Source organism: Diadema antillarum, unplaced genomic scaffold (genome assembly GCF_040938485.1).
Source record: "Diadema antillarum isolate AM-2024a unplaced genomic scaffold, OU_Dant_1.0 seq00000586_RagTag, whole genome shotgun sequence".
In the NCBI taxonomy this organism is placed as follows: Eukaryota; Metazoa; Echinodermata; class Echinoidea; order Diadematoida; family Diadematidae; genus Diadema; species Diadema antillarum.
The window spans coordinates 80,776-103,359 of record NW_027271520.1 but is presented as its reverse complement, the minus strand read 5'-3'; the positions used below and the strand labels follow the sequence as shown (position 1 = coordinate 103,359).

At 39.4% G+C, this 22,584-nt stretch overlaps 1 protein-coding gene across 1 annotated transcript in view; it reads left to right on the top strand.

Annotated features, from left to right (window-relative positions):
• LOC139735565 (E3 ubiquitin-protein ligase RNF19A-like) overlaps positions 1–22,584 on the top strand; it is a 59,134-nt gene that overhangs the window by 9,122 nt on the left and 27,428 nt on the right. Inside the window, exons 2-4 of the mRNA XM_071646323.1 lie at positions 779–1,863; positions 6,425–6,615; positions 7,701–7,845. Of these exons, the coding sequence (XP_071502424.1) occupies positions 1,304–1,863; positions 6,425–6,615; positions 7,701–7,845 (896 nt within the window). The 5' untranslated portion in view covers positions 779–1,303. The remainder of the gene's footprint in view (positions 1–778; positions 1,864–6,424; positions 6,616–7,700; positions 7,846–22,584) is intronic.

Genomic DNA, 22,584 nt, shown 5'->3' with positions numbered 1-22,584 from the left:
AACACAGTTTGAAAAATCTGAACTGCATGGTATTACAAGTGGACAAGATATCAATGTCACAAAACATCAACATGACGCGATAGGGAGAAAATAACAAATAAAATCGAGCAATGTATGCTTCAAAAGAGTAATCATTTCTCACTGACTGATGATACAATATATCATCGCTGGGGCGACAATTACAAAATGTCAAATGTTCAGGAGAGCCAAAAAACATGACGGCCAAAGCACTGTGGAGAGTGGGATAGCCTTTGCTTTGACATGCTGTGGTGGCTTCAGGTTTGGAGTAAGACAGTTGGGATTTGGATAGGACATCACTTAACCCATTATTTGACCATTAATCTAAAAAAGTCATTTTTACCAAAATTGCAGATATAAGGTTTTGTCACCCCAGCGACGATATGTACCATAGGTACTTAATTTCTATACCTATAGGTAAAAGGGTTCAAATTCAAACCATTTCCCAAAGTCTTGCCAGGCAATACAGTAGCTTCAAAGTGATAGCATAATTTTCAAAACGTCTGCGTGATTGATATTTCTTCCATCTATTTGATCATTGCAATCAAGCTCAGCCAGCAAAGATTGACAGTTATTCAAATCAAATCGCAAAGTTCAACGATCTTTCATAGTCACAGGGATTTCTTCTTTGGTGTCTTGTTTAATCAGGAGATTTGACTTTGTGATTGTTTGAAAGGGAAGAACATTAAATATGAGATTATCGGTCACTCATGTAATTTGTTGTAAGTGTGATTTTATTTTCTCTATTTTCACTTTACAGAGTGGTCTTGGCTGGACATTGGTGGTAGTGACCAGCGTAGTAGTGGGAGTTTGCCACGGTAACAAGGAATTTCAGAGTACTCCTCCAACATAAGAGACAGGGTGAGGGCGAGAAATGTTGTCGTGCGTGATCGATTCCAACAGCTGAGCCTGAGAGGAGTGGAACGAAGAAGAAAAGGGGAGGACTGTAGAGTGGGCGTCGCCTGTCTCATTTTATCTTTACAGACACCATAGACACCATGCAAGTGTGTTGATGGATTGCTGTGCGTGTCTAGCTTTACACGCAGCACTCCGTCTCCCACGAGGAGCACAACCAGGAGGCTTTCTCAGGACTCTACAAGCAGGGCGGGGCACAAGGAGATGATCATGTGACCCCATTTCTTCGTCAGGTGACACTTGTGGTGGTATAAGAGGAAGGAGAAGACATCACACATTTTATAAGAAATAATAGTTAAGATAATATTCTGTGCAAAAAGGCTGTAAATTTTGGTAGTATATAAAGGGATACACAGAAGAAAAGAAACACATGCGTCCAACAATGAAGGCCACGGAGGTGGACACGCGGTCAGTACAGTCCGGTGGCTCGCAGGCCAACAGCATAGAGTCCGTGTCAAAGCACCGGAAGCAAGGGGGCGGGCTCTTCCGGTTCTGGTCGGGGCGGTCGAAGACGCGAAAGAGCAGCACGGACTCGGATCACAGCGGGCCCGGCACGCCGCGGGCCGTGAGGCACCAGGTGGGCCGGTCGCGCAGCGCGGCTGCCGCCTACATCAACAGCTCGCTGAAGAAGGGGCCGGGGACAATGGAGTGCCCGCTGTGCCTGATGGAGCGGCCCAAGGAGCAGTTCCCCGAGATCATCACCTGCGACCACCGCTCCTGCCGGGAGTGCCTGCGGCAGTACCTCAAGATCGAGATCACGGAGAGCCGCGTGAACATTGCGTGCCCGGAGTGCGCCGAACCGCTCCACCCCAATGACATTAAGCTGGTCCTGCAGGACAGCGTGCTCATGAACAAGTACGAGGAATTCACACTTCGGAGACTGCTGATGATGGACCCAGACTGCAGGTGGTGCCCAGCGCCAGACTGTGGGTGAGTATCCTCTTCCGTTGCCTTGACTACAGAAACAAGCCAAGTAAAAACAATGATCAATAAGTATTTTGTCATTTCATAATCTCATATTACAATGTGTTTATGTTGGTAGTTGTGGTGAGTAATGAGTACAGGCATTCTTTTCCAAAGAAAAAGAAATCAATTCAGCGAGATGTCTGCGCAGTGCCCTTGAATTTGAAAGCATTGTCAATAGCCACATCTGAAGCCAGTGGCTCTGGACCATTCATGAGTCAGAAATCGCTGGATTTTTACCAGCTGTCCAAGCCAGTTGCCAGATATTAAAGCTGGCTTAAGAACAAAGTTTCTGTGAATTGCTTTCACGTTCATGGTTGAATCTGGCCCGTGTACCATGCATTTATGTCACAGTATCAGCTGTCTCCCATGCCACCGCACATGTCCATCTATGAAGCTAATTAATGCAAAGTTGTGTACAATAGGGGAAGGTTTCTTTAGAAATGCAGCAAAAAACCCTATCACACTGGTTAAAAAAAAAAGAATTCAGCCATACTCTGAGCCCACTGTGACCCAACTATATTAAAGTCCTGTAAAACCAGGAACATTTTTGGCATGAAACTTTTATGTAAACTGAAAGTATTTACAAAAAGATATGTTGAGACTTCATATTGTAAGCAACTGTGTGAGCATCATGTGTCTGTTAGAAAGTACATTTTCTGTTTGACAATGATCAAGTTGGCATACCATGGGATTTTGATCCAAAGTTTACTTAAATTTAAAAAGGGAGTACGACGAGCACATGGTAATCCTTGTCGATGTCCCCATGACTCCCCCCCCCCCCTTCAGCACCCATTTCACACTGAAAGGTGAACTGTGCAATGCCTCCTTTGACCCAAACAGTCCCATTCAGTCAATATGTAATATTTACACTGTAAGTATTATGCAGTGCACATGTAGCTGCTAGTGATTGCGAGTTTTCAAAGACATGTGGTGCTTGAAGCTAAAATGTGAGGGTAGTCTGTTGGCAGACAGAATCAAGAAGACACTCAAGCTTTATAAAAGTTGCAGCAGATTGCAAAACATGAAGGCCGTTTTATCTGTAAAAGGTTGCAGAGGACTGCAAGGCTGTGCAACTACATACAAGAGCACTCAAACATTTGTTGTTTTCACACTCGCTGGATTAGATAACATGTATAGTGATGGAAATCTTGTTTTGTTTTTTTTCCATTGTGGTCAAAATCGGTGTTTGTGTGTAGGCCTATTTGTAAAAAAAAAAAAAGAAAATCCCAGGAATAATCTCCCATGGGGTTCCATTGACTTTTGACTTCCCAATTCCTATCCCCCCCCCCCAATAATCATAATATCAAGGATGACACAAGGCTTTTAAAATTAAATTTTGCATATGTTACAAAAGTGCGTTTATATCACATGCAAGGATCTGAGAAGTAAAAGATAGAAACATGTGCGCTGTATGGTCTAATTGTCTGTCCAAGTTAAAAAAAAAAAACACAAAATCTTGAGATCATGCTTTACTTTTAGGTCGTGATATACTATCCAGTTTGAAGTGATACAGAATGTGTCAGGTCTAAACTGCAGTCCTTGTTATTCCTTCTAATGTTGGTCACCAGTGTCACATCGATACAAAAATAGAACTTATTAGGCCCTACATGGTGGCAAGGAGGCTGTTCAGAGAAATGTTTGTAGAGCATCGTTACTGAGAAAGGTCAGATGTCGCATTGCAAAACATCTGGTGCACAGTACTAGCATTGATAGAAGCCTTTTACGCGTAAGTTTAATACAAATACGAGGGTACCAGGATTCTGTATTGTCCTTGATATGTGGCACATCTCTTTAATGTTGATATCATTTTTTTCCAGCCTGTAACAATGGGGCTCGATTACATTTATTCCCAATGAAAAGGAAATGTCTGGGGAAAGTGTGGTAGGAACTATTCTGCACAAGCTAATAGAGTATTGGAACCACAGTGGGTCGTTTTCTTCCTCACATGCAGTAAACTGATCTGTTTTTACATGAAGTCATGTACTTCTATTAACTTCATAACTGCTGAGCCCAGTTTTTACTGTAGATCATGTGAATTAGTGTATCAAATCAAATACTTTGTATTCTGCCTCTCATCAGTTTGAGGCAAGAAATTGCAAATTATCTGTTTGAAGAAAAAGAATTATGAAAAGAATTCTAGATTTTTCTTCTGAGAGATAAGCCTCTGCCTATCTGGATTTGGCAAGCATTTTGTATAAGCCTACAATATGTCTTGTCAGTCCATAAGTACACACACTAAAAAATCACATTACCAATGCCATTGAGCAAACACAGGAATGATTCTTTATGACTTATAAATACACTTTTGCAATTTGTAAGAGGAATGCATTGATAAACTGCAGCATATTCTAACAAAAACCTACAAAGTTTCTGGACATGTATCAACATTTAGAAGTGTAGAAATTGCCCTTCTGTGGACTACTGTGAGTGGTATCTTTGTACCAACTTCAAGAAATGTAAGTAATTGGCATTTATAATTCATCATCAACCACATTGTACACCTGTGTTGTCTAATAATGTTATTGCAGTTAGCAGTTGAATGAAGCATGAATTATCCAAGTGACCTGTAGAAGCCTTTCTAACCCGGTCCCTTTGAGAACCAGGTGGCCTGTGTAATTAAAATCTACTGTTGTATAGGGATTTTGGATGTAACGGGTTAGCAAACCCGGAATTTCCACAGTAATATTTTGAAGGAAGAATGCATGTCATTCCAACGATGAGTCTCCGGAACATACAAGAACAAAAATGAAGAGAGGTGTGTACATGTATGTAACATGGCATGATACACATTGTACTACCTCTGCACTTTCTGCTACAACTGTTTGTATCAACCTTTCATGATGACTTGTAGTGAATGAGTGATGTAAAATGTTGGAAAAGTTATTAGAGCCCTCTGAACAGCAAGCAGTGCTTTGATTCAGAGTTGTCAGCCCAGCATGGTACAAAATGTGTTACATCTCTGACCATGAGTGGTGGTAAAAAATAGGAGGGAAGTAGGCCTATTTCTTTGCCAAAGGCTGGGTGGAGTTGACAAATGACATTTTATTTCCCCCTTTGTTTTTGAGTTTGTTTGTTTTTTTGCAACTGTATCCAAGGTTATTGCAGTGAGTTATTAAAGGTTTGTGAGAAATAATTGTAGTACAGCAGATTGTAGTTCTCCTGTTAAGGAATATCCTTCCAGGGCTCAAAATTATGATTTTTATTTTTTTATTTTTTTATTTTTTGGTCCGGTGGCCCATTTGGGCCATTGGCCTAAAATAGATACGAGTGCCCCAAAATAAAAGCAAAAAAAAAAAAGAAAAAAAGAAAAAGAAAAAGCTATCCATTTTGAAGCTTAGTTGCCTGAGTGAACTACCAAAGATAAGTTTAGTAGCCTGACACCAAGGCCACTGGGCCACTGCTAATGCTGAGCCCTGATCCTTCAGATGTCTATATCAAATGATTGAGAATTAATGTTTGAATAGTACATTATAAATGCTGTTTTATATCATTTGTCTTGCTTTGATATCAAATGATGTGGAGACTCTGTACAGCCTCTTTTTGATGATTAGATAATAGTGGAATCACAGCCATTATTTGTAATTTATGAATAAGTGAAGGTTGTTTGATATCATTTATCTTGCTTTGTTATCTAATGATGTGGAGACTGTACATAATAATTAGATAATTGTAGCATCACAGTCATTACCGTGAATGACAAGTATGGTAATGAGACCGTTTGTGGATACTTTCTTCCGTTGAATTGTTTTTGTTTTGCTCTATGCCATGGCAATGAGGTCTATTGTTTGCACTGTGTCCTCACTGTTCATCAAACAGAGCTCTCTGAATCCATTACCATGGAAACTAATTCATATTCAATGAACTTGATGAAATACAATAAAGGTTTGATTATGCATTGTCACAGCATTTCAAATGCTTTCTCTAGCTCTTACTGCAGATTTATTTATTTTTTCATGAACAATATTATCCCCCCCCCCTTCCCCCCAAAAAAGTGTGCATTTTGAAATATCAATGTGCCATGTAAATAAAGTATTTCAACTGGAATAGAGCAGGCCACGGAAATTGTTTTACCGAGAATTGATCTTATAATCAGTTCTTCTTTTCTTCTTTTAATTTGCATCAAACTGTTTGTCTATAGATACTTGCTTGTGCCTTGAACATAATGAATGTACTCATTCATTTAATATGCACTATGTACGCTGCATACATTGCAGTTTGTGTATACTCAAATTTTGTATTTTCTATGGACTAGTATGCATCAGAAGATATAACATTGACTGTCTCCTCTTCTTTTCAGTACATTGTATATTCCGCAGTTCACATATTTTCTATGATTTTGCATTACTTATGAACCAGTCTGCAACAAAAGATATCATCAGTATTTTGTTTTTGTTGTTTTTTCTGTGAAATTTGATTATTTGTAATCCTCTTTTTTTTTTTCCTCTCCATTTCTGTTCACCATTCATCGCCCTGTCCACCATTCATCCCCCTGTCCACCATTCATCCCCCTGTCCACCTCCTGCAGATTTGCTGTCTTGGCTACGGGCTGTGCCAACTGTCCACAACTCTTCTGCCAGCGGGCTGGCTGTGGCACAAGCTTCTGCTACCACTGCAAGCAGTTCTGGCACCCCAACCAGACGTGTGATGCGGCCCGCCAGCAGCGCTCCGGCATCATCCGCAAGACCTCCCTCTCCTACAGCCAGGGGTCATCCTCTCGTGAGTGATGATGATGATGATAAGGATGATGATGATGATGAGGAGGAGGAGGTTGATGATGAGGTTTATAATGTCTATGATGATGATTGGGTTGATGGTGATGATGAAGAGGTTGATGATAATGGTGATTATGATGATGTCAATGATGACGAGGTTGATGAAGATGATGTTGATAATAATGCAAATTATGATAATGCAAATTATGATAATGAGTTTGATGATGATGTTGTTGATGATGATGATGATGATGATGATGAGGTGATGATGATGTTGGTGATGATGAGATGGGTGATTATGATGATGATGGTGATGATGATGATGATGATGATGATGTTGATAATGATGATGATGATGATGATTTTGATGAGTATGATGATGATACTTATGTTGCTTATAATAAATGATGACCATATTTGAAGTGATGATGATGATGAGGTTAATGGTGATGATGAAGCTGATAATGATGATGACGATGATGGTAAAGGAGGATATGGCCTTTAGTGGTAGAGAACCCTGTGTTATGTTACAGAGTGTTGCAGACGATAATACCAGCAGATGCATATTATCAAAAAGGCATACATGTGTCAAATATTTCAGATCAGATAGTAATTAGTATGGAGAGAATGGAAGTGGTAGGATAGAGTGATAAAGCAATAGGAGCTGACAACATCCTTAACTTTTCCCTGCACGTCCTTTTTCAACATCTGCCATTCACCTCTGAAGGTCCAAATGACATTTGTGAGTGGTTCATATTCCCTGACTAGTCGGCAAATAGGCCATTATCTTATGCCAACTGTTACTCAACTCTGGATTAAAGTATAAACCTTGAGACAGCAACCTCTTGTGAGTGTAAATGTTTATATAGACTTTTTAAACTCCCTGCACTTCTAAACAGGCGACAGTTTTTAAGAGATAAAAAGGGACTAAATTTTTAATGGTGTTGAGCGTAGATGATTGAATGTGATGATTGAACTCACTTTTGTTTTAAATTTTTATATGCTTTTCACAGAATCAAATTCAGTGGTACCCCTGTTTAATTCTAGCATTTTATGTGTTTGTTTTACTCGCCGCGGACCGTTCCGCAGAAGATCAAATCAAACAGTGCCCCCGCTGTACAGCCCTGATCATCAAATTAGACGACGGCTCGTGCAATCACATGACCTGCGCTGTGTGCGGGGCAGAATTCTGCTGGCTCTGCATGAAGGAAATATCAGACCTCCATTATCTCAGGTAAGAGAAAAAAATAAACAAGCAAACAAAACCCTGGTCTATTCAGCCCTCCCCAAAAATTGAATTTTAGGAGACTCTTAGGTTAAAAAACAAAATCAACAAAAACAAAACATATGTACAAAAGTGTAATAGACAACAAAAATGGTAAAAAGACTCGGTCTTGTGTACGAACAATAATTCCAATCGTAATTGTAATCATAACTTTAATTTGGCACTGCAAGTAATATAAGTGTGTCTTGACCAGTATGAAAACAGCCAATGGTTCCTGCACCACACAAAACTTCTTGTTTCGTTCGCACCATGTAGGAACTTGGTTCTGTGCCAGTAAACTTTTTTGCCTCTATAGAGCTCTCCAGGAAGGGTGAAGGTCATGGCTTGGCAGACACCCCTGTTGTATGTTATGAGACAATTGTCACCTTGTTTGTCAGTGTTTATACCCATGTTGGGGCGCGGAGATAGAAATGGGAAGAGATAGATGAATATATGTTGAAGAGAGGGAGATAGATACAGTGGAGATAGAAAGAAATATATGTTGAAGAGGGTGAGATAGATACAGTGGAGATAGAAAGAAATATATGCAGATAGAGAGATTGAGAACGAGAGAGATGGAGAAAGAGGAAGAGAACAAATAGATGGAGGAGGGAAAGACAGACAGACAGACAGACAGACAGAGATTCGGAACTGAAAACATAACCTCCGTCAGCCCGTTGGTTTCAGCTACCGGCAGAGGTAATTGTCATCCGCGAACAACTGCTGTGGATAGTATTATGTTCCATGTAATCATGCAGAGAAACATTTCAGCATGTTGAGTGAAATGACAAAACTTTACTCAGGATGTGTAGAACAGCACTTTGACTAATCTGTTCAATTATCTCCAACCCCTCCCCCCCCCCCCCCCGAAAAAAAACCCAAACAAACAAACAAACAAACAAACAAACAAAAAACAAAAAACAAAAAACAAAAAAACAGGAAAGGCTTTTGTGTTTATGTCTACACGACTGTGTTTTGTATATTACATGCTACTTTGTGAATGTTTTCTGTATTCCATGCAAAACTGCTTATTCTGTGTTTGTTTTTTATCTGTTTTGGTATGTCGAGGGGAATTTTGGTTTTCGTCACCATTGCAAGTCTTTCTGCCACAGCTACAATTATTTAGTACACAGAGTGACTGAAGAAGAAAATTAGCTTTGTATCTACAAATGCCAACAAGAGTTTATCTAGAACAATCTAGTAGTATGTATTCCTGGATATAACTTGTTATGTTGTAATCCTTCATTTAACAGTATCAGAAGGGATCTTAAAAGTGTTGTATATGATGGATTACTGTGGAATTATGAGCTTTGCTATTGTATTTCAGGCACAAATTGTACAAGAATATATCTCCTATAACCTATCTGTTCAATCAGGAAAGCTAGCATTAATGGCCTGGAAATGGAGAAAAATCCCACATTTGAGATGATCTTCTCATTACATATGGGATTAGGGAAAAAACCCATTTTCCATGGATTTTGGTAGGATTATAGAGAGCAAGTTCCTTCATTTTGTGCTCTGACTTTATCTCTACACAGTCTTGAGCCACTCAGTGAAGATGGGCTCTGAGATATATACGGAGGCGCTGATGGGGATACTTCGGCATTAGGGATTAGAACTAGTGCTCTCCGCTGCCTTAGCATGGCCTTATCTGAACCCATCTGTACTCGCAAATATGGGACAATGGCTTTTAGGGGATCTCTGATCCTGCAAGTTGGCTAGTTGCATCCTCCCACTCTCGAGAGTTTCTGCGCACGCAAATACCATATATCTCAAAATGTTGGTCACTCTGTAGGTCAAGGAACCTAGTTTATAGCAGCATTGCTCTTGCCTGGGGTCTTTGTGACCAACACCCCTCCCCCTCCCCCCCCCCCCATCTCCTACTCATCTGTTTCTAGCTTGAACTCTTAGTTTGTTTGTTTTCTCCAATATGAGATGTTGCATCACAAAAAACCTGTGTAAACTTTGTGTTGATTTGTCAATTTCCCAGTCGACCTGAATATAATGCATTGTTTCCAACTGCAATGTTGGATTTCTGTCGTCAACGCGGGCAATAATATGGTTGGATTACTTTGTTGTAATCACGAATCGACTCTGTGCTCCGAGTATGCCAAGTATCGGGATGATTTGATAATCCCTAAATGGCACGGTTGCCAAGGAATTTTTAAATCTCTTCTTTTGTGCCAGCACACAACAGAGAGTGAGTCACTTTTGTGTTACAAAAGAAAAAAATTCAAGTGGTTCTTTACACCCACTCCAGACCCCATCCTGCACTGGAGGGACAAGAACATTGTTGAACCTTCAAGATGGCAGCCATAGACCTCTCTCTTCCCCACCCCCTCCCCCAAAAAGAAAAGAATCATCAAATCATATTCAGTTCTCCCCATCCAGTGAAAGATGGTGCATGGACTTTATAGGAGAGAGCCTCGCAACTGGGGTCAATAACTTTGAAGTGCTTGAAAAATAAAAGTTCACCTCCAGCAGTAATAGTCTCTTGTCATGCATTAGCAGGACACAGAAACACAGTGTTACGTCAACATTTATACAAAATTAAACTTCAGCCATAATCGATCTTTCAGAACCTCCTCACCCCCCCCCCCCTTCCGAAAATTATTGTCCTCGGGCAGTTGGTTCCTATTTCCTGTAAATCCACATGTGCCCGCCCATCCCCTGTGTATGGGAAGAGGGGAAAACAGAGAGAAAGAGAGGGAGGGAAAATATATGGAGTGTATTCATCCTGGAAAAGGAAATTGGTCGGGCTGGAAGGAAATGAAACACGCACTTGACCCAAATCGGAGCTCGCAAGTCGCCTGGAGATGAGAATTGTATATGATGTGCCCCCGGAGCAGAGTGACTCTCATTGAAGTAAAAACATCATGCATACAATGTGCTGACACACATGATGAGCCACTGTGGCGTGGTGAATAGGATCGTGGATACTCATTGGCAAAGTCCATGGTTCAAGTCCCCCTGATAGTAGCGGTTGTGCCTGTAGGCAAGGCACTTGTAGCGTTGTTGCCTGCATGTAGTCTTTTGGAGTGGACTTTAAGCTGTTGATGCTGTGGTAGCGTGGTCATAAGCATTTACTGTAAAACGAGGAATTTTCGCGTGCACTTTAATTTCGCAAATTTCACGAGCGCCAAGATTCGCGAAATTAAAATGCACGCGAAAGTCCTTGTTTACACTATATGCATTGAACGCCAGTGGCACTTCGCGAAAATTTCATGCCACGAAAAAGGCTGTCGGTTCCAATTCGCAAAAAATTCATGCCGCGAATATATCATGTTTTACAGTATGCACTTTTAATATTGGTTACTTAGAAATTTGATGTACAAACTGGCACACACAAATACGTGTTATCTATACGTGTTTACAATGTTTATATTGTAGGTATATAACCTGTCACCTGCCATCAAAGCTGATAAAACAGCGAAATCAGGTAATCTCGCTAGAAAGTATTCAAGACTTTATTATGGTCAAAGGTCGATAGTGTGATACCTTTATGATAAATTCAATATTTCAAAGGCAAGAAATGTTTGAATTTGGCATTTTGAATCAACCCATCACGATTAAAAGCCCAATCTTACACATTTTTGGCTGCTGGCTAAACTGTAAAGCTGATTTCTTTCACTTCACATTAATATTGTTAGTGATGGCCCTTTTCCTTATTGATTGTATAGTAGGCTTTGAAACAAACATTCAGTTGTTCTTTGGTTATAGTACTTACTTACTACTTTACATTAACATTCCTTTTGTTATCCCCTCTTCAGTGCATCTGATGAATTTGATTTAATCACATGTGTTTTTACCATTGTTCACATTGACCGTCTTTGGCAGTTTATTTTTTTATATATTTTTTCTCACCAGGACTATTACCGCTGGTATTATTTACAAAGTACTTTCAGGGGAAGTTATTGTGTATTAACAGGAAGGTTATAGATAGCATGCAATTCTCTGAAGAGAATTGCTCAGAAATGTGCAGATAGCATGGAAGTGTAGCCCGTCCACCATTTGACGTAGTACTATGAGGTGTTTGATGTGCCATGTACAAGTTGTCAGTTATCAAATGAAGGAGGCTCCCTGTACAGTGCTCTGACACTGGTTCTTGTCTCAGCTTGATGCATTGGTCCAATCCATCCATCAAAAAGGTTGCCGGTACCGAGTATCGTCGCAAAAATGAAATTCATAGCCTCTCCTTTTCCATGCCTCCACTTCTTTCCAAGGCTGATGATGGGATTATGCGACTCCCTGATTTACAGGAGAGCTCTGGTAATGACGCAGTTGGGTGTCATGAAGCATGCGGCTTTGTTGCCTAATGGTTCTTGGGGTGGTTTTTACACCCCGCAAACATCCCACGCATGGTGCTATTTAAATGGGGGCTTGTGCATTTGCGAAAGCCTGCCGCTGCTCTATGTATGTACTCTGGAGAATTAGTGTAACCTATAGGCATATTATATGCTGCGAGTACGTATTCAGCCAGCCATCTTCGTAGAGGAAAATCTAATGCTCTGTAGCTTGCAATAGTGACTTGATTCGTGGTGCGTTAATGGCTTGCACTGTGCACTATAGCTCTCGTTCCATACACCATTAAAATAGCCCTTGTCTAAAATTCATAATGCACATCAACCTACTGTTCATCCTACTTATGATATATTGAACAGAAACAAAAAAAACAAACTAAATAAGACAATGAGACCACACAGTTATGTAGCTAATAACTGAAAAAAAAAATGGATTTAAAGGGACTGTACAGTACTGGTTGAGGTAGGGATTCATGTTTTGAACATACCTAAGTGAGATAATGAAAAGCCTCTTATGAAATATGCAAGAGCATGTAAATTTTAAGAAGGATTCAATGTTTATTTGATGAAAATTGGTTTTCAAATGGCTGACATATCCAAAAAAGTGCTAATAATAAAAGGAGACATGCCCCAACTTTATTAGTATCTTTTTGTTTCACTTTGTTTTTGGATATCTCAGCCATTTCAAAACAGATTTTCATCGAATAAACTTTTGATACCCCTTAGAACTGCATGCTCTTTGACATCTCATAGGGTGATTTCTGAATATCTCACAACAAATCTTCACCTCGACCAGAACTGTACACACCCTTTAAAGCCATACTCTTCAGTCTGCTAGTATTTTTGTCAAGGGATGGGATAGTTTTGGTTGAGATAGGGGATTCAGAATTAAACATTTTTCCTTCTGTTTGCATTTTTTGCAAGATAATTAGAAACCACTAAATGAAATATTAAAGAGCGTCTAATTTGAAGAGGAATTCAAAGTTGATTTGAAATGGCTGAGATATCAAAACACAAAGTAAAACAAAACTTGTACTAATAAAAGATGGGTCCCACCTTTTATCAGGACCTCTTAGTTTTTGGATATCCAAGCCATTTCAAAACCAATCTTCATCAAATAAACTTCAAATTCCTCTTTGAGTTGTATGCTCTGTGAGATTTCAGAAAAGGTTTCTCATCATCTCAAGAGAAAGGTGGAAACCTGAAGCCCCATCTCAACCAAAACTGTACCATCCTTTTAAAGATGTATGTCCACCATGTTTGAGGAATGATATTCAACTTGTCATGCAGAGTGCATGTACATTGTACCCGTCTTCCCACAGAATCACAGGTAAAAAATCAGTCTTGCTCTCTGACAATGGAGGGAATCTCGCTACTGGTACCGATGGAAGTGGTGCCGTGTGACGCAGCACAAACATGCCTCAATCGCTTGGACTGATTACGGAGTAGAATTTCACGGTTGAAGTGGATTTACGATCCAAACTTTGGATTTCTCCCTGCCGCCGCTGTTTAAAGTGGACAAAAGCTGGTCGCCAGTGTTTGTTCACCTTTGCAGAGATCAAATAATACAAACAGTGAGAGAACGAAGAAAGGGGGGGGGGGGAGAATAAGACAAGACGGGATGTTTGCCAACATTGCGCCACATTGGTCACAGTTCAACAATTTCGGATTATCGAGAAGATTCCAAGCTATACATGTGAAAGGCGATTGAATGACTGAATGCTAACTAATGGCCACAAAATCGTAGCAGTCTTAGGCATGCCGGTCTCACAAATGAAGCTCTTGTGATGTTCACAGTTCTTTTTATCCTGTAATCACCATCAACTTACCCTCATTCATTTTGCAATAATCATCATTTAAGCAGAACCTAAAAATGTAGATATTATCTACTGAGTGCCTTTGTGGCCCCTCGGCCATCCATTTCGTTTTCCTCCCGCCTCTCTCTCCCACCCCTCCCACCATTTGGCAACAATTATGTCACAGATAAAAAACTAAACCCCTTGCCTGTATGAAGGCTTCATAGAGTCAAGTGGTGAAAATACTGTAAAACCAGAGATATTTGCAACATGATATCACGACCACATGATCTACATAATGATTGTTTTACTTAACTGTTTTATGAGCTTTGCAAGCGATGTCATAATGCTTTAGTAACAGTAGTGCATGTGATGCCTTGTACAATATAATGCTTTGTTATTTCATATCATCATAATTTTGAATTGCGAGTCTGCTTTTCACAAATAGATGTTCACTGGAGTGCTGCTTTTGTTGATTCTATGCAGTATAGCTATGTCTTCAGGAATGAAAATTTGATTATTTGAGAAACTGAGAGAAAATATCAAAGGAATGGATACTTTAGAAGAGACATTCTTTTTTTTATCAGCCTCATTTGCTTTGAAAATTCATTATTGGAAGGATAATTGATAACAAAATCAGTAGACCTGTGTATTAGGATGACTACAAATTCATAATTCCTTGGGATATGAATTTAGATGAAGAGAGAAAAGTTATGTCTATGTCAGTTTGACCATCTAGGGCCAAGTACAAGCGGACGAGCATCAAATGCATTTATTCAAATTAATGCTAATTGCTTTGGAGTGGGCAGAAGTTAGCAGGGTTGCCTAAAGGCTCTTGGTCGTCAACACACAGCAGAGTCTATAGACATGTTGTCACGGCAAATGTCGCCAGATTTGATTAGGGCACGCAAGCCATTATGGCTGTTTACCTTGAAGGTGCAGTGCTTGCCCGATTTTGCTTGATGTGTGTACCCCACCAGTAAAATGATGAGAATGAATGCTGCATTTGTAGTGTGCCATTGATTTTTTGATAGTGACCTACAGTTTTGTATTCAACTTGCCCAACATAACCTCATGCAGTACTCATATTTGAGCAAGAGAGATTTAGTTTGCCCATCAAGACATGTCAATCATATTGATTCAAATCAACTTCAAAATATTGTTTGAGATTCATGTATGATTTTTGGTTTGTTTATTTCATTTCCAACAAATATAATCATAACATATAATGAATACACATAATTAGTAGCACAACAATGTACTGAAACAAACTGAACTGAGATGCATGCAATCTTGTAAATTTCATAACAAATACTGAAAGAAAGTTGTTGGAAATGGATGGGACTTCTAAAAAGCAGGGCTTGTAGTTTGCAGTTTCTTCATTAAAAAAAAAAAATGTAATTACAAAAGTTATAACTAGGCTTTGTTCATAAACTAGACTATGTTCACAAATCATGTGTCAGAAAATTTCAAAAATTGCCCCGAAACATGTATCCGGAATGCTTACATTCAAGCAGGCAACAGTGTTTGAGAGGATTGTGGTTCGCCGCACAGTATATTATCATTCTGCCTGGATTATTGGACATACGCTTGTACGTGTTGTATGTCAACTTCCTGTATCAGCCAAATCTTTCCTCGAGAGAGCATTCTTAATGGAAGGCTTGTCCGGATGTTGTCGCACCAATGTCACAGTAATTATCCCTAGGTGGCCTAGGATGAAATTTGGCAAAAATTCTCTGGACAACATCTTACTTGTCGATGTAGGGCAATTTGTCAATCAGTTGCAACATCTGGACAACATTCACGGCTTGGAGAGTCTTTACAGGCAGGATAAGATCGTCTGGACATTGTACGAACGTTAAGGTCCACTAAAGACCAAGTATAAGACTTTACCATATCCTCTACATCATTAAAAAAAAGAATAGAAAGGAAAAAAACGCAGTCGACACGATACAACATTAGGTATACATATTATTAGTGGGCATGGAATTGAATGGAGATGAAACATGGGAAGTTTGGAAATAGATTACTGTTTCAACCTTCTTCCAGTGCACACACAGACAAACCCCTAACACACACACACACACACACACACGCACACATATCACACACAAACTCATCCCAAACAAGCAAATAAATGGTCTTATTATCTCATGTTTGAACTGGTTTGGATGCAAAACGAAGAGGGTTATTTTGGGACATATCCAAGAAATCAGAGATAACTGGTTAAATTTCTAGCAGTAGCAGAATAACTTCACAATCGACTCTGTGTTCTTTGTGATTGTTTCTTTCACTTTGTATATTTTTTTTTTCATGGTGTAGGTACAAAGGCAAAGTCTCAATGGACTCTAGTCCATAGACAAAAGAACAATTTCATTGCTAGAATGATGTTTTTAATATTTCTTAGGAACCATTTATTAACTATCATTATTACAATACAACAGTGTATACTTTTTTGTTGATAACATGTGGCACAATTTGCAAAATAAAATTTTGAATGTCTTCATTGCTTTTGAAATGGTGTGACTTGAAATCAAGTGATTTCAAAGCTGATTAGATTGTTTTAATTGAAGGCTTGTTGTTGTTGTTGTTCATTTCCATCTGTGAAGATGGCTGGATAGCCCATATTCAGCTACACTAAGCTGGTCTTCCATGGGGTCCAGTTGGATGTGGGGTGGGACCACTTCACCGGGTTAGACACCCTGCTCTTTTCGATGAATGAATGAAGCGGGATCTTTTACGTGCATGAGCTGTGACTCTCTCATACACGGGACCTCCATTTTATGTCCTATCCGAGGGACAGAGTGTTTTGCCTCTTGCTAGAGGGGACGGTATGTTTACACACAACATTGCTCAGTCCAGACTCGGGTTCGAACCCGGGCCGCGTGATCGTGAGGCAGACGCGCTACCGACTGAGCCAACTCACCCTATGTGGAGGATACCTGTGGAGATAAAAGTAAACAAATTTATCAAAATAATCTTGAAGCATGCTACTACATTGTACCTGCTTGTGGTGTTCATTGGTTTCATACTTGTATCAGTACTTTTCACTATATGTCACTTTGGCAAAAAAAAAAGAAGTGCACCATCATCCTGAACTGGATATTTCTGGCCAAAATGAGATTTGTTTCAAAATCTAAAAGGTATAGTTTTCTAAAGCTGTAAAGATATTCCCACTCTTATTATTATGTCACATGCAAATGCATCGAAACAAGCACTCAGGAGGCAGTTTTGTGTTTTGTGCTAGATGCGGTGCCTTCAATGTAGTATTGAGTAGCACAACTCCTGGTCAAGCTTGAAGTAGATCATTACACTTATGCAGCAGTGTCCAATGTCCAAGAGTGTGACTTACACCAATAAGAGCACTTGGTATCCAATATCACTGTCATTGAGTAGTGCTGGTAACTTTCTCATCTAGTTTTAGAAGTGAAACCCAAACCAGAAATGATGAGGTTATTGGAAGCTTGAGTGTATTGTTTTATGAAATCATCATGGGAAATATCAAATGCATAGCTTCCTTTTTTTTTTCATAATCACATGATGTCAGAGCTTGTATCTTTTTAAACTGTTGAGTTCTACTCAGGTTTTCTAGTTCACACGATCAAGAATGTATTCTATCATGTATGTTATCGGCCATCATCTTTTACAGAAATGCTTTCTCATCTGCGTACCAATATAGTTGTTATGTATTCTTCGCAGGGAACGTAGTAGATAAAAATCTGTCAGAAAAGTGTCAAACTGGGACACACAAAACACAAAATACACGTAGTAGAGCAGATAAGCCGAAGAATTGTGCAAAATTTGACTAAAGCATGAAACTTTCACCATTGTTAGTACATGCTATAAGATTAATTTTAAGATCGGGAGGTAAGTCTGAATTGAACTCTGATGACCTCTAGAGGTCAATGACCTCAAAATGTAAGAAAATTGATATTTTGCGTCATTGGTTAATGATAAACACAGTAATGATGTACTAAAACTTAATTTTTGTCACAGTGAAATTGTCTTTATGTTCCACAGAGCCCTGACAGGTTTCTACCTTTGACCTCTGATGACCTCCAGAGGTCAATGACCTCAAAATGTCAGAAAATTGATATTTTGCATCATTGGTTAATGATAAAACACAGTAATGATGTACTAAAACTTAATTTTTGTCACAGTTAAATTGTCTTTATATTCCACAGAGCCCTGACAGGTTTCTATCTTTGACCTCTGATGACCTCCAGAGGTCAATGACCTCAAAATGTCAGAAAATTGATATTTTAATGCGTCACTCATAACTGAAACACGATAATTATGTACTAAAAACTAATTTCTGAAAGAGGAATTGCCTCAATGTTCCACTGAGCCTTTCGAGTCAGATTTCTACCTTTGACCTCTGATGACCTCAGATGACCTATGATGAGGCCAATGACCTCAAAACGTCAGAACAATGATATTTGGTGCAATTGGTTGATGACAAACATGATTTAGATGTTATATTCATTTGTATTACAATTGTTTTCCTATTCCACAGAGCAAGAGAAATTACTCACGTGTCTCTACCTTTGACCTCTGAGGAAGGTGACAGGTCAATGACCTCAAAATATCAGAATATTGATATTCTATGTATAGTCAATGGTCAACTTTGTAATACCCGATGTACAATCATTTATGCTATGATAGAAGAATCTTGTCATTCCATGGAACATTGGTCATTAGCCTGTGCATTATATCCAACTTTGACCTCTCAGGACAATGAGAGGTCACTGAGGTCACATGTGTAGGCTTACCTGTATTGATGTTTGGCGTCATTGGTGTAATCGTAAATGCTTAATCATGTACAAATCACGCATTGACGTTTTTATCAAAGTATGTATGCATATTCCACAGAGCATTGGTTTATAGTAACAGGTCTCTGAAATGTGAGAGGTCAATTACTTCAGAAATAAAGCTTAAGTTTCTTGAGTGATGGCAGTGACCTCAAATATAACTGTTATGTTTGGGTTAGTTATGTAGACTAGCAAATATAGGCAAATATGGCCATTATCTCGACACTCGAGGAAACTACAAGGCCCACGAGACTGATATACAGAGTGTTTAATCTATTCAGTGTAAGTCTCATAGATCTTTTCCCCCATTTGTCGGACTCATTATGGGACTGGTTTGCCTAAGTGTCAAGCTCATGGGCAATATTTGCATAGTTTCCAGCTGAGGGGCCTGTATTGGCCAGTGTAAAGCTGGTGGGTTGTTACAGTATGACTGCGATGAATGACTCATGGTCCTGGAGTATACAGTCCACAGCTGCGACATCATGGACCATCTTGAAAACTTCGACATACTGTGAGGCCCAACATGCATTCCACATGAAGCAATCCTGTGTATTGCAACTAGCTATTGCCATCCGAGACCTACCCAGGGAATAGATAAGCATTCATGGCAAACCATGGAGAAAGCGGATTGTGCAAAATATTTTGGAGTTCCAATAGGAGGCTCAGCTGGAATCAAATCGCCACAGCAGCTTAAAAAGGTTATACTTCAACCAAAGACTCTCTCCAGACGAAGATACCAGTATCATAAAGTTCAGGTGTTTTGCTACTCCATGCTGCTCAGGACTGTCCTGGAATATGCATGCATCATCTGGGATCCATTCACCCAGGTGAAACATCATGAAGTTTGGAATGATCCAGAGAAGATATGCACTCTTTAGCTGCAATGACCATCATATGCAAAACAAGCAGTGTTACAGCCACACTTGAAAAACAAAACAAAGCAAAACAAAACAAAACTACAATGGCAATCCCTGTAAGAAAGTACAGCACAGGCAAATTCAGCGATGATGTTCTGCATCAAGAACCCCACAATATCCACTCCGCAGGAAGTTGTGGCTCTATTGCTGCATTCTTCAAAAAGGGCAAATGACCAAAAATGTCAGGCATCATTTGCAAGAACATAAAGTAGGCCTACTCCCAAAAAAGGTGGCGGCTACTCTCGGCCACTGTCTCTTGTATCTCTTTGAAACACTTCAGGAGAGAGATACTCAATATTCAGCTCTGTTATTAAAGATACATATGTCTCTCTTTTTGTTTTTGCATTTGTTTGTTGTTTTTTGCTTCATATAGCTCTTTGGATACCTTCTTTAATCAATTAAGAAAAGGCTCCATGGCAGAATATTACAAGATTACACAGTATAATGAAGAAGAAGAAGAAGAAGAAGAAGAAGAAGAAGAAGAAGAAGGAGAATAGGAAACGAGATCTGCTGTCAATGATGCAGAGCCAATACCAATCAGTTCCATGGCAGATCTTAGTCGGCACTGCAAAGGTTTGGATGTCTCTCTCTGTTGACAAAGGATATTCTAAAGCTCCAAGTAAGTCCATGGGGTGGTTTACATTGTCTGGGCATAGAGGGTTGGGTTGGGTATATGAGGATATGATGCTTTGTTATATCAATTAGGTCTGAGATATCTGTTTTTTATGTTGGTTTTGACCATCCCGCATGGATCTCCAACGAAAAGGAATGATAATGTGTTAGACCCAGCCGCCACCGTGTTTTTTCAATAGATTTTGATATTACAGTGTAGTTGAGAAAAAAGTAACCACTCATTGTCCTAGATGGAAGTCAAAATTGAACTGTGTGTGGAATACTCTGCATACAATTTTGGACACACACACACACAAAATGCATTTTTTTAATATAATTATTATTTCATAAGCAGCTGGCCATTACAAACCAATGAGACCAGACATCAATATTCTTACAGTTTGATGCATATCTTTCAATATCCTCCAGAGGTCAGAGGATCATCGCTAATGTTCATGTGAAATGAGTACACGCCTTTTGAATTGCTCACTTTTATTGCTATAGAAATACACAATATGTGCATCATGTCAATCATTAAATATTGTATCAGTTTCATTTTCAGTCTTGGATTATTTTTTCTATGTACAAATAAAATCGTGGCAAAGTAAACAACTTTCACATCAAAATATAAACGAAAATACTAAAAAAGAAATAGATGTAATAACGTGCAAGGCAAATACCAGGCCTACATCATCTTAAGGTATGCAGGTGAAGGAAATCACCTTATTGATAAACAATTTACTTGACTGGGATAGCGACCACTGAACAATATTGTTTCTTAAAACTCTCTCTTCTTTTCAACAAGTGGAATAAAACACATGCACATACCGGGGCATCAGTTTAGAGGAGGGGTGGGGTGGTGGCAGGGATAGTTGACCCCCACCCCATTAAATTCTGAGATGTGGACTATGTTTTGTTGTTGTTAGTTTTTGTTGTTGTTTTTTGTATTTTGCTTTTTAGATAGAAAACTGCCCAAGTTTTTCACTTTAAGTGTGCATCGGATTGTTAAAATTTAATTCTGAAATGCAAAATCTCCCTTCTGTGAGAGGATATATCTCCTTTCGATAGACTCCTTCCCCCTGCTTGGTTCCTTCCACAGATATAACATACTTTGGGGAATGATAATTTCCCTTATTCTATGAAAAATGTTTTTAAGAGATATTTTTATTTGAATTCCAAAGATGAAAAGGCTTTCCTATATATGCACGATTGTTCATTTTGGAGGGCAAGAGGCATTTGCCCCGCCTCCCGAGAAAATATGGGAGGGGGAATGGTGGGGACATAAAACTTTGCCTCCAAGTATTTCCTGAGATGGAGATTTTTTTTCTTCACTTTTTTGACAGAAAATGAATTGTCACTGAACATTTCAGCTATAGTATGCACCACATTAAAAGGCAGAATCTCCTTTGCATACCCCCTCCCCCACACTATCTTTCGTTATGTCCCCTTCCATATACGCTCAGTGCTTTTGTCCCATTTTTGTTCCATATCATCACAAAGTATGTACTAGATCTTTAATTTCAGTTCCGACATATTAAAGAAAATCCCTCTTGTTGGAGGGGATAGTGTATCTTTCAATTAACAATCCCTCCTTGGTTTCTACCCTTAGATTTGGTACACTCCTTTTACTGATAATTTTCCAAATATTCCATTATAAATGTGTATACTAGATTTTTTTTTTTTACATTTCTATTCTTACTGCAAAGGCTCCCTCGCATGGGAAGGATTGGGGGACAGCCCCTTTCATACTCTCCTCTCGCTGTATCAACCTCTCCTCCATGCATTGATTATGGCTACACATTTGGGTATGGACTTTTTTTTCAAAATGGTAGTTCAACCAAGAGTGGCACGAGATCATTGAATTGCAAACAAAAGAATGCAAAAGCTCCATAATGTGGGAGGGGGATACCTCCACCCACATCCTTATGTCGATTGGTCTCCCTCCATAGATGGCTGACTTACTACACCTTTTTGATATAAATTTCGAGGTATTCCTTCAAAAGTGCCTGTGTGCCAGGTCGTTGAATCTCATTTCTCAAAATACAAGAGCTCTCTCGAATGGGAGTGGAATACCCTACCCTCGCCAACGCTGCGCTCGCTGGGTTCCCATCCATATAGACTTGGTACACCTTGGTGATCCATAATTTTCCAAATATTCCCCAAAACGTATGCATCAGATTCTTAAAAAAAAAAAACTTCGTCTTTGGGAGGAGGGTAGGTGAGATGCGCCCACACCCTATCGACTTCCGTATAAGTGATGACGCACACATTA